The sequence below is a fragment of the Vicugna pacos genome, chromosome 9 (assembly GCF_048564905.1).
Source record: "Vicugna pacos chromosome 9, VicPac4, whole genome shotgun sequence".
Lineage (NCBI taxonomy): Eukaryota > Metazoa > Chordata > Mammalia > Artiodactyla > Camelidae > Vicugna > Vicugna pacos.
In genome coordinates, this window is record NC_132995.1 from 44,297,499 (window position 1) to 44,311,246 (window position 13,748).

General features: G+C 38.3%; 1 protein-coding gene across 1 annotated transcript in view; it reads left to right on the forward strand.

The window, feature by feature from the left end:
• Positions 1–1,758: 1,758 nt before the first annotated feature.
• PKD1L3 (polycystin 1 like 3, transient receptor potential channel interacting) overlaps positions 1,759–13,748 on the forward strand; it is a 65,763-nt gene continuing 53,773 nt past the window's right edge. The window contains 6 exon segments of the mRNA XM_072967657.1: positions 1,759–2,056; positions 2,693–2,812; positions 5,381–5,497; positions 7,775–7,781; positions 10,022–10,064; positions 11,638–11,874. Of these exon segments, the coding sequence (XP_072823758.1) occupies positions 1,759–2,056; positions 2,693–2,812; positions 5,381–5,497; positions 7,775–7,781; positions 10,022–10,064; positions 11,638–11,874 (822 nt within the window).

Here is a 13,748-nt window from a genome sequence, read left to right on the forward strand (position 1 = left end):
GTCCTGCGGTTTGGACAGAAAACTACCTATGCTTTGATTCTTCAGTTCTAAGCAACAGGCTCACCAATTTTCGATCATTTAAGTTAAACATTGGTAGAGTGCTTGTGCTTTAGGTAAAGCATGGGTTGAGAATATAGGGCACTAAAAAGGGTTGAAATGAATTACAGCACTGCGTTGTGTAAGACACCTGTGTTGACGGTCAGAGAATATTACACTTGCATCGGGTTTCATTTTTTAAAAGCCTAAAACGTATGTATGAATGTATGTATGTTTATAAGGATGTTGGGAAGTTAAGACTTTAATGAAAACTGACAGTGTCCTGCACCCAAACAGTACCATTGCAGACCAGACTTGGTCTCTGCTCAGAAACCTTCCAAATAAATTGCAAACTCTTTCTTCCTGGCACTTGAAACTTTTCACTTTTGTAGTTTCAGTTCCCACTAGCCATCCCCCAACCCCCCTGCACACAGAGAGCATTATTTCTCTTTAAAGATGCCTTCCACTGTCTCACTTCCACTACCCTCGTGGACTCCTGCCAGGATGCCTGTTAACCTCTATCTAAACATGACCACCCTTAAATGCTTAAGTGCTAGAAATATATCTTCCTCATGTGAACTTCTCTAGTGGAACTTGCTTTAATAACTACACTTATTTTGCTTTATTAACCACATTTACTGTATCTTTTCCTCCCTAACTAGACTGTAAACTTTTTGAAAGTAGGGACCATACCATATTTCATCTTACTAATCATTTGATTACTGCAGTGTTTTTCAGACTGAGATATATTCTTGAGGTCTGCACTTGAGAGAATTTTTAATTTTGCTATCTACTTACACAGTAATTTTTTTTAAGTAAGCTAAGCATCATTTGGATCATTTAGATAACCAATTGAACCCTGAAACATACCAGGCAATTTCAGTGCCCAAGTTTGTTTGTATTTATGATCTCATTTTAATGCCAAGAAAGAAAACTGACTAAAATTAATAAATGATAGATGTGCTACAGATGAAGATGAAATGACATGCTGTATGAACAAAGGTTTTCCAGCAAGTTAAATAAAGTGGTGGGAGAACTGATTCTTCCCTACAGCATGAAGTCACATGCATGACAGATTCAAAAGAACCTTTGCAGTGGTCGAGCAGAACCATGTTTATCTGATAAGTAGCTATTTAGTTCAGCAAAATTTGAATTTCATTGGTTTTCAATTTTGTTTGTATTTGATTTGTATTCATCCTTTCATCAAATATTTATTCTTTGACTTTTATGATTATGCAAGAGCTTTAGAATAGAGATTATGACTAGTTTTGTGTGTGAATGTATTTAAGAAATAGTACAAAAATTTAAATCCATCCTAGGGGTCTGCAATAATGGTTTTCATTAAAAAAAAGCAATACATTACTCAATTTTTAGCAACACTGACTTAAATATTCATCATCCTCTACCCCCTTACAGCTTAGACTTAGCAAATAAAGATCTATTATAAAGCTAAAGGCATAGCTGGTATATAGACACAGGTGGTGGTGCCCCAGTTATAAAGGCCCATTGCTTTATTGATCTTTCATATTTGTTTTCAGCTTATAAGAACTCCACCTGGGTCCTTGAAAAAGAAACAGAACAAAACCTTTTGTCTCCCTGACAAATTATTCCCAGTTCCTAAAAGAATAATATTAATAAGTAAGACAAACCCACTAAGAATATATTTAAAGGACCAGGCAGTTGCTTAGCCCTTACACTCTTTGTGCTCACAGATCCCAGAAAATGTTCTTCAGAGGAAGAACCTGGCTTTGGTTATGCATCAGAACAGGTATCATTCTAGGAAGTGAGCTAAATAGACCAGAGCAACATGAAAAAAATCATTGTTATCAGCTGAATATGTTTCACTGCACCTTTGAGGATGCAGAAAATTACTGTAGTATTCAGGGAGGTCAGCTTGCTTTCACCTGGAACCAGGAGATTCAAGATCTCCTCTTGGACTTTCTGAAAGAAGGGAGCAAGTGGTGGATTGGGAAAAACTTAGTGCCACTGGGAAAACAACGTCAAGGAAAAAACAACACAGGTAAGACTCTGAGGTTTAGTGAAGGAAACTTACTTTTATTCTGGTACAAGAGAAGGAAAAAATCTTTCATCTTCCTGCGTTTGTATACAGAAGAATCAGTCACTCTACTTCATTACCATCATTCCTCTGAAATATCTCCACTTTTGTGCTACAGCCTTTGCTCTGTGTAACAAAAATGATGAGATTTTTCTGAGCCTATCAAAAGTCAACTTACCTACTGTTTCACTAAAATTATTGTGCAAGATTCTGAAATGAGAAATCTTTTATCATTTTTTCCCCGGTAAATACCTCTTTTATCATTCTCGGCTCCATGTTTCCTAACCAGAAATGGAGAAAAATTATTTGCCTCTTGTCTTTTTTTGCACAATTTTTTAACATAGAATTATACACCAGAATCTTGTGGTCTTAGAGAAAAATCCAAGGCAGTATTATATCATCATCATCTTCATTGAGGTCTAGTTAAATTAATACTAAGCCTTGTGATAATGCATAATATGAAAAAATAAATAATAATTTGTGGGGAGAAATTCTAAATTTTCATCTTTTGGAAGCTAGCGATGTGGGCTTCATACGTGGTTTTTTTTAATGCTTGCTTTTGAGTATGAGGCTCACCTGCATCTGGTCTCCCTGCAGCAGAGGTCGCCACCCCCCGGGACACCAGGTCCACCAGCTGTATTTACTTGTCCAAAAACTCCCAATGGATCTCATCAAAAGTGGACTTGTGCTCACAGAGGCATTATTTCATTTGCCAGGCTGGTAAGTGGTGAAGCCCATGCTGCCAAGGACCTAATTTTTATCAACTGGTTCTAAATGAGAAGAGCATGTGAGAGTATTAGGTGAAGAGTCTAAGAGTGAGCGACCACAGTGACTTCCTCATGCAGCCCACCCTGGTAGTTGGGAAGACCTGTGCCTTGATGTTTCCTTCATTTCTTGACTTGGGTGGAGTGTGAGAGAAACTGTACTGATAAACCCCATTTTCCACACATACCGCCCTAGCCCGTTCAGCCTTTGGGCTTTAGAGGGAAGAACAGGAAGCAAAGGAGGAAAATAAAATATGGTGGAATATAGAGGAGCTTGCGGTCAATTAGAGGTTTGCTTCTTCAGGAGTAGGAGGTGAGAATTAAGGAGGGGGTGTGTGTGTGTGTGTGTAGTTGGGTTTTTTGTCAATTAAGCAGTGTTCTTGATAGTAGTTACATAAAATATTTATTCTTAGCTCAATGAATTCCCAGAGACTTTACAATGTCTTAGGCTGTCTAGATAAAAATTTTGTTCCACTTTTTTAAAAATCACAAATACATTCTTATTAAAATATAAAGCATCTATGGATGCTTCATAAAACAATACACCATCCATTTTTCACTCTCCTAGAATTGAGTTTTTAGACATTCTCAGCTACTGTAGGTTTTGGAGTAAAAACGCATTTCCTGATATTATTCATGTAGTTACAAGAGATTTCTGCCATAGAACATAGAATGTTTGTGCAGAACATAATCTTGGACAAAAAGAATTCAATTTATCCAAGCCAGTTCTGCAAATTCTGAGTGTGCGTTCCAATGATGAGAGGGAGGATGTCACTTTGGTGAAGAGCTCAGGCTCTTAGAGTCAGGCTTCCTGAGTTCGTACCTTGTGTCTTTAACTTTCCAGGGGTGGTGCCCTGGGCAAGCAACTTAACCTCCACGCAACCTGGTTTCCTTCCGAGGATGTTTAGGAGGATAAGATATTAGACCAACGCCTGACATACTATTGCAATTATTGCTTTTAGTATTTTATTATTATGCAATTTCTATTTTTTGTTCAAAATTTACTTTCTGCTTCTAGATAGCTTCACATTCATGTCAAAGGAGAAAACACTTTTGGAGATCCAATACTGCTAGTAACTATTATTGTCATAGTGTTTATACATCTTACTGTGAATTTAAGAAATGCCTCTTCCAAAATAACATATTGGTAGAAGTATTTGTAAATTTGTTCCTTAACTTTCAAAAGAGAAGTCTCATGCTCCGTCTTATTGTACAATATTACTTCAGTTACAGATTGACTTTATCAACATTTGAATAGTTGAGCTCATGATTTTTCTTTTATTTAAAAAAATAAAAGCACTTAAAGATTAAGCTCACATACAAAAGCATTAAAGCTGGACTAGTATACAAGTTGGAATAATAAGTAACAGTTTGTGTTAAAAGTGGTGTTGTAATAGGGTTAATAAACATCTTGTATGAGCCAAGACAGCCAAACTGGTTGGGAAAACTTTGAAATACTTCCATGCCATTCATAAAGTAAGTAATATTATGAACTCATTACTTCAAACCTAATGATCATAGGATGACACAACAACCATTGATAAATGGAGTTCTGTCCTAGGGACGTCTGAAAAATATATGTGTAGTGCTATCTGCTGTGCTGGCTACGGTCCTGGTGTTGCACATCCTTGGAAACACTGTGTTTTAGGAAAATCATCAGCTTAACATTATCCTCAAATTGCACGCTTGCTCCTACTTTGGGGAGAAGAGTACGCGAGGACGGTGTTGCTGATCTGAGCTAGTGCACAGCTAGTGGTTCACTTTGGGTGTGAGTGTGGAGAGCTTGTAGTAACAGGAAAGAAGGTGGTATCTGTGGTGCAGGTGCTGGTAGGTGGGCAGATGTAATGGTAGGAGTCTGTGGAAAAGACTCTTTTTTAATTACTTCCATTTTCTCCTTGTGGTAGAAGACAAGGTTCTGTCACCTGACCTGAGAATGAGGATCAGGGAGACTCCTACTTGTTGGAAGTGGAACTGGGGCATCCAGGAGTGTGGGAGCGAGAATAGACTAGGGAAATGCAGTATGATTACCAGGCAGGGTGAGGGCAGGCCCCTGGAGATACGTGATTCTCAGTTTCAGCTGAAACATCGTCAGCGAGGTTGAATGATTTCTCCAGCCACGGTCGCAGCATGACGAGAAACAGCCAGTGCACACAAGGAGGCATGTTCAAGAATGCTGTTGCCCACCACTAATCCTCTTTTGTCTCTACCCATAAGGATTATCAAACACAAAGAAGAATGCTTAGAATGTAATTTCTTAAAATAAACTTAATTCTCGGTCTTCTCACTGCTGACCCAATCGGGGGACCTAATTTTGAGATGTTGGATAGTATACAGTGATATGACTGTGCTTCAGAGCAAAAGACCTACTTCATAATTCCTGCATTATTATTCTTTAAAAAAACTGGATAGTAATCTTTAACTTGTGTTTTCTTGAGTATCACATCTGTGCTTGTAATGATTATTTTATAGACTTCCATCTAGAGCTGTATTCTGTAAGTTAACTTTTGCATTGACCTCCAAATAGATGCCTTTTCAGACCAAGATACCAGTTATGAAAGAAATGGAAATAATTCTCATTCACACTGGAGACCCAAGAAGACAAAAAGAGAAGTTACAATACTGAGAAATAAAGTGACCTCAGGTAATGTGTAGTGATATTAATCCTTCCCTTAACAGCTGCACAGGTGAATTAATGCTGAAGTGTGTATTCATAACAGGTACCCCCAAATATTCATTGCATTCTGTTTTGTCTGATCTTAATATTGGAGGCTTTGCTTTCATTTTATGGATGCTTGTTTTCTTGGTATTCTTTTGGTCATCCTATTTTCACATATGCCCAAATAAAAGACAAGGTTTTTTCCCCCCAAAATTTTCCATCAAAAAAGAAAGTCTTCTTAAAGTCTGTGCAGTCTTTCAAAGTGTGATCTCTCTCTCTCTTTTTAATGTTTGAAAACCAAATACTATTTAGGGACAATGCATTAGCCTGAAATGGCCTCAGGTCGATATCAGTGTTGGCTGATTTTAGAGATCAGCTGAGAGAAAGGGAGAAAAAGAGATAAATTTTAAGTGGGATCTAGTGATTACTCTTAGGGGTATGACCTCACAACTTCAACATTTAGTTGTTCTTGTCATTAAATCTTTTAAGCATGCCTTAAAAGAGCAGTTTAGTAAGTGTTACTGCTGTAGAGACATGAATACATATTTAGAAAGCAAATGTAAAAATCACCTTTTCTGAATGCTTTGTAAATATGTATTTGTGAGTTGGGAACAAAGTGTTTGGTGAAAGTATTAGACAGAAGTAAAGATGGTATATTTTGGGGAACCATTGAATAATTCCGCAAATTATTCTAGTTATTATTAAAGCAATAATGTTGAAAATGCGTTTGAAAAGTTTGAAGAAAGCTATGTCATGAAGTGGGAGTTTCAGGAAAGCAATGCTTCTAAATTAATATACTACTTGATATAACATGTAATTTTAAATATTCCTTTGGAAAACTAAATTAAATAAGTGGACATTTGATGTTTCACTACATCCTTCAAGTTTATGTAGTCGAGTTTGTTCAAAAATAACTTAAAAATAACTTAAAAAAAATCTCGTTGAGACAGCTTTATTTTGGGGATTGCCTTATATTTATGTATGTATGGTCCTCCAAAAAATTTTGTGTCACTTTAAGTATAACCCTCTTAAATTTAATGTAAATGTATCTAATTATTTTACTCACTTTGAGAATATTTTTGTAGTAGTTTATCACATTCAAAAACAAGTTTTAGCGGAGGTACTGGGGATTGAACCCAGGACCTCGTGCATGCTAAGCATACCCACCCCCCAAAATTTATTTTAATAATAGGTACCCTTTCTTGCCTTGTTATATGCCTTCTGGTTCTAATACTTTCTTGCTTTCTTCTGTCTTTTGTTGAAATTTTGTTCTTTAATATTCTTGTTTTAACTGTTTACTTTCAAGAAGTTGTTTTTCTTTTTAAAAACACATCCTGATAATCACTATGCTGTACGTCAGAAATTAACACAACATTGTAAACCAACTATACATCGGGGAAAAAAAATTCTTATACCTATTTTTTTCTACTTTTTTGGGCTCAAAAATGAAAGTCTCTTTTGAAATCCTGTCATCTGGTTAAAGGATTATAGCATGAGTTAGTTTTTCCACTCCCCACTCTCATTCCCTAGATCTTGTTAGGATATTCTGTGGGTTTTATTCAGGTGATTACTATATTAAATTATTTTTACATTACACAATTTCTTGTAAGAATATTTTTTTGAAACTTTTGTCAAAGTCAGATTTCCAACAATAATTTAGAACTTCTCTTTTAACTGGTCTTGTATTTTATCACCAACCACTTTGTACCATAACTACTCTTGAGTTCTCAATTTTGTCTCATCTCTATTCTGATTGTTTTTCTAAGAAAGCTCTATTGGTGGAAATATTTTGGCAACTTGTGAATAGTCTAAAGGGGTCTTTCTTGTCACTTCCCAATGTTAAAAGGAAAATTTCCCCCAGTTTACTGATCTAGTGGGCTTTTATTCAGTGATTCATGAATCAGGCAGCAAACAACCTAGCAGACAGAAAGGAGCTCCCAAGAGTCACTCAAGGGGAGAGATTTTTATAGACAAAGTGAGCAGAAACAAAGAAGTTATCCTGGGCATTTGCTGATTGGTTAAAATAGGGTTACTTCCCTTATATGGAGCAAAGGGAAGTCTTCCAGCCAGGTTATGTAACTCTTGCTGGGCAGGCAGGCGCTGACTGGTTGACCTCCTCCATCCTTTCCTGGGAGAGCCCTTTGCTGATGTGGGACTTAGCTTGAGTGACTCCATGTTGGGCGTGATCTGGATACTTAAACACCAGTGAGCCATATTTTAGCATGTGTACAGTTAAAACATACGCTCAGTTGCTATAACAAGGGCCAAAATGGTAGTTTACACAAAAACAGAAATTAATTTCTCTTTTACGTAACAGTCTGAGTAAGAAGTCTAAGGCTGATAGGACCCAAGCTCATTCTTCCTTGTTCTGTGGTCATGAACTTGTAGCATCGGTCTCATGGTCCATAAAGAAGCTGTTTTAGCTCCCCCGACTCCATGTTCCAGCAAGTGGGAAGGGGAGCGGGAAGTGGGGGGAGGGGTGCTGATCCTTTTTAAGGGCAAGCCTGGAACTTACACCTATTGCTTCTTCTCATATCCCACTGGTCAGGACCTGATCACATGTCCACACCAGTGAGAGCTGGGAAATGTAGCCCTTAGCTGGGCTACCATGTTCCTGTGGAAGGAAGGGTATAGTGAATAACCAACACTCTCTGCGTGAAGGTGAATCACAATCTTCTCCTCAAAACTCTATAGACATCATTCCCTTGTCTTTGGCATTTGATGCTATAGTGGAAAAGACTAAGGCTAGCCCTTGCCCCCCTTTTTTTCTGATGGCCTTTTCCCCCCATCAGATTGCTTGTAGAGTTTTTAATGCTTGTACTACAGACATTTTCTTAGCATGTATCTAGGTTACTTTTCACTGATTTTTGCCTAGAATGTGATGTTATCTTATAATATAAATCTTTTCTTGGCTCATGAAAATTTTATTCTATTCCACTCATTTATCCCTTCTATTTCATTGCTCTGGTTTTGTCCCCAAGAAATACCAGTTATCTGTGTGCTATCCTGCTGGTTTCTGTCCTCCATATCTTTCCTGTCATTCTTTTAAATAAAAAGATGGTTTCCTATTTATCACTCTTTCTGTTGCATTCTGAGAGAATGCTTCACATTTCTCCTGCATATCACTAATTTGACTTTTCCACATCTGTTCTGTTCTGTATTACCTCCAACATGGATTTTAATTTTTCTGTAGCATTTTTGGTTTTCTTGAAATCCTCTAACATCATTTATTTCTCTTTTAATCTATCTCAGTCTTGTGCACTTTAGCCTTAGTTGATTTTCTGTTTAAGGATATTAAACAGCTTTCTGAAATATTTTCTTGATTTTGCTGTTAATAATTTTCAGAGATATACTTTCCACTGAGTACTTTGGAGTCAGTTCCCAGGCTCTAGAATGCTATTTCATAGGCTCCATTTTGTTTGTTTTTTCCTTATCTCTTAAGGCAAGGTCTGCCAAAACACAATGTTTGTCAGTAGACTGAAAATTGGATCATGCTAAGTTCAGCAGCCTGTTGACTTATTTAGTGGTCACAACCCCTTCTCTGATCTGCAGTTAAAGTTCAGAGTCAATTGCATGTTCCCAGCAAGCTATCAACCTAATGACCCTAATCTGAGGTGATGTTTTTCTCAGTTCTACATACATTGTTTAATTTTCACATCATTGGACACTATTATACCCATTTTCCAGATGAGAAAACTAAGAGGTTAAGCAATTTATTCAAAGCTTCATAGTTACAGTAAAAGGCAAACCAGCTCTGGACCCCAGGTCTTTTGACTCAGAATCCATTTCTTTCTTCAGTCCTCCATCCTGATCAGAAGAACATCTCAGAACTCTGGCCTCCCCCAGCAGTAGTAGCTGCAGTGATTTTGCTGCTATACTCACGTATGAACAACAGACGGAATGTTACAAGAAAAGATAAGAGAGGGCAGGGTAGGCTTGCTATAGCCAGGTCAGTTTGAATGGGTCTAGGTGCTCATGCTTTGAACGATCAACTTAAGTTCATAGCAAATAGACACGTTAATACCCTGATATTGCCTTCAAATCAGAGTTTTCCTCCTGAATAAATGTGGAAAGAGAATGAAAGCAATAATGATAATCTGGTAAAATGTTGTGAATGATCATTTTCTGAAAGTCTATCAGAAATATGCTCTGATTTATTAATAAAGATCCCCTCCTTTTGGTAAAATTATAAGGCAAGTATTTCTGCAGTCATGTTTATATTGTGGCAACTTAATGAATGGTATGATTTAATATTTATTTTCATACAGAGAGTCTGGGCCTTGAAAGAGTAAACAAAGGAATTCGACAATAGTGTTGGATGCTTCCACTCCAGAATTCTGGCTTGTCTGCAGATGTATCAAAAGTGGGAGGCGATCACTGTGGTTCCTATATAAAACAATTTGCATTGTTTTTGGCCAAGAGTAATCCTCAAGTAAAATAGAAAGAAATATTTCTATTCTAGACTTTTACTTGAACTTAATCAACTTTCTTTTTTTCTGTCGTAGCCACTCATCTTTCAACCACATGTCACCAACCTGCTGGTGCTAATCTTGTAAGTACTCACCTTCACAATGCACGTCTTGAAGTATTATTCTCTTTGTCAGTCCTGGTGGGTCCTGCCAGAACTCCACTCTGTCTCCTAGAGTGCTCTAAATATAGTTTTCTAAAAAGGGAAGAAAAGTACTTAAGGGCAGGAAAGAATCAGGTTTGATGGATGCTTTATTAAAGAAGATTTTAAAGCCTTTCTTTGGCTTTCATATTGGTGTAATTATCATTTGTTGGTTGTCTCTTTTATTTATTCCCTGCTTCATGCCCACAAGGAAGAATGGCATCTTAGAAAAATATATGCAATGCAATAAAATTTAAGTTCTTTTTAAAAAGGGAAAAAGAAGTCTGAGTGACAAGAAAATAAAGGTAGGAACTCTGCACAATCTATAAAATTTCACCTTCAAGAAATTTCTCAGCCTTCTTGCCTTGTGTCCTACATAGAAGCCTTTCAGTGCATGTCTAGATATAGATGTACCTTTATTTGATCCAACATAAACTGCAAAAAAAGTGTTTCTAGCAGTATAAGAGAGAACAGGGATGAAATAAATAACCCTTTAAATCAGTATTTCTCAAACACTGTTCCTTAAAATAACAACCAATGTTGCTTAAAATGTTGCCAGAAGGAAAGGAAACAAAGAGTTTTGACTGTAGGACGTCTCGGAGCCTTTCATGTGCCCCAAGCATCATCACTCCTCACTGTCGTCACCACTGCTGCACCCCAGCCTGAGCCACCGTTGTGTCCCAGCTAAGCTTTGCATCTGCCTCCTGGTGATCTCCCTGCTTCCACCCTTGGCGCCTTTCTGTCCATTCTCAACCCAGCAGTCCCAGGGGTCCTTCATCCCAGGAGTCAGATCTTGCTGCTCCTCAAAGCGCCTGGGTTCTTTCCACCTCATTCAGAGTCAAATCTTTCTCTTCTCAACTATCTGACATGTGATGTGCTCTCACCACCCCCTCCCTCATTCCCACCCACCCCAGGATCTTTCTGATCCCCCTCAACTCCCACTTTTGCTCATCCAGCCTCCTTGTTCTTCCTCAAACAAACCCAGTGGGCTGTGGCCGCAGGGCCTTTGCTCCCCTCAGATGTCCTTCTCCAATGTATTGGCAGAGCTTTCTCTCTCCCTTCATTCAGCTCTCAGCAAAATGCCCTCTCCTGACAGCTGAGCGCTCTGTCTCTTCATCTGCTTACCTTTGTTTTGTTTCCTTCATGGCACTTGTTCAGTGCATGATATCATTTGCACCACAAAGATGGATGCTCCGTGACAAGAACTTGGCTTGTTTTGTTCTTTGCTGTATCCTCAGTTCCCAAGAACGTTGCTGAGCACACAGTAGATGTTTAATTATCATTTATTGAATGGTTGACAATAAGCACAATAATACAAACTGTGAATCTTAAACAGGATAAGATAGTTCACCACTTTCTCAAAACTGTTGGCATATAGGATCTTTTCAAGAAAAATGCCTATTAATATCTCCCAGGACATGGGGAGTCTAGAGCAATTTTGGGAACACTGCCTTAATTGTTCATCATTTGGTAAAATCAGATTTAGCCTTTTCTTTTACATATTTTTATCTTTTAGTCCAAGACCCTGTGCCATTCTATCAGCCCATTTCCTGCAGTACCACCCAGAGTCACACAGCAGGGAGTATCAGCTATGCCTGTACCTTCTAGCCAGACACCAGAGCTCACCAGGCCTGCGTCTGTCACACATGCTGAAAAAGCTCTGGTAGAAGTAACTTCAAGCTCCAAAGAGGACTCACATCCAGATGTCTTCACCCCTCGTCCACAAGAATCGTTTCAGAACACAACTGATCAGGTAAATACGGAAAATTGAAGTTACAACTGGGTACCTTTGTGACACTAAAAAAGCACTTTTATTCTTTCCTTCTGTGAGGATGGTGTGTCAAGAATAGTGATGCTAAGAAAGAGCCTCATTCACCCTTTACCTAAGCAGAATCTGAGAACGCCTGATGGATCATGGGGTTCAGGGCAGGCTGCTCCAGAATGTGCCACTTTGGCTGGATTATTTCAAACCAAAAACAATTGAATTGAATTGCAGTTGTCTTCAGTTGAAGGCAATTAAGGCCCGGCAGACTCGGGATAAGCTTTTTACCTCCCCCTTAACAGCCTATAAGAAACTAGGGAGGGAGCTTGCACCAGGAAGAGAGCTATTATCAAAGATAGCTTTCTTTACATTAGAAAGACTGCTCCGCATGGCGTGGCAAACATTTGTTTACTGAACACTTATCTGCTCTTCCCATCTTCCTGAGGACTGCCTTCCTCTCCGTAGGCGTCTCAGACCCGTACCCCCTTCTCCTTAGCTCACAGTGGGCATGTAACCTCAACAGCCTGTCTTTGAGCCTCACGTCTTTGGGACTCCCACACGTACATGGTTAAATTTGTTTTTCTCCTGTTAATTAGTTTAATTATTAGACGAGCCAAAGTCCCTAGAAAGGAAGAACGGAAATGCTTTCCTCCCCTAAGAGACAAGCTTGTATCCCAATTAAAAGCAAAAACAAAATGAGCCCATGAAACTACTGCACAATTCCACATATATTTTATACCCATTTCAGGATTTAATGTCTTACTGTTATTACTTACTGATACTTTATTTAGTGCTTTGGATGAAGAAGAAGTTTTGTTGGCCTGCCCCACTTTTTCAGCAGCAGCAAACCCTTCTGAAGACTCCTCCTACTCACCATCTCATCTCTCCTTTTGTCCTTCCATTTTCCCCACAAACTTAAAAAGAAAAAAAAAGTCATTGTGACCACGCTGATGAAAAAAAATCATCCTGCTTCTCCCCAGTTTTTTTAACACCAGCCTTACTTACATACAAGCTAACGTTTCCCTGCTGAAGAATAACCGTGTTTACTCTGGGTCTGCTTTCAGTGGTAATGGAAACTAGATGTGCACTGTTGTCTCTGTTAGCATTGTGTTCTCCCAGAGAGAAGCTGACCAACAGTAGTTTAAACAAAGAGTGTTTCGTTTTCCTTAAACAAAGAGAGAAGTGTAGACTAACCAAAAAAAAAAAAAAGTCTACAGATAAATGACTAGAAATATTAAGAGAATTTAGCAATATGGCTGAATACCAGGTCAGTATACTAAAGCTAATAGTGTTTTTACAGCTCACTCAGAAGATTAGATTAAAAAAAGAAGATATAATAGCCAAGTACCTAGGAGTACATCTCACCAAAAATGTGCAAAACTTCTATGGAGACAACTATAAAGTTTTATTAAGAGACAATAAAGAAAAGCTAAGTAAATGGTAAGATTTGCCATGATTCAGGCCAGGTTTCCAATTCTGCTCTAAAATATCAAATAAGTGATTTTCAGTGACTTTCCAGGCTAGAGCTGGAATGGCATTAAATACGACCTGCCCTCCATTGGCAGACATCCAGTTGGATGGCAACTGTGTCTCACTTATATTTTCATTCCTGCTATTTATACCTCAGTCCCAAAGTATAAAACCAAAATCAGGTGGTCGTCAATTCTATGATCACCCTGTGAATGATCCAACCTCCTACAACCTGGGAATCAGGAATAACCCTGTTCGATTGTATGGTCCATGAGGGCAGGGCCGTAACTGACTTTAACGGCTCTGTCTCCTAAGCCTAGTAGCACACAGGAAGCATTAATAAAGATTTACTGAATTAAGCTATAAGTGGGCTGTTCTTTGGAAATGGACCAAGT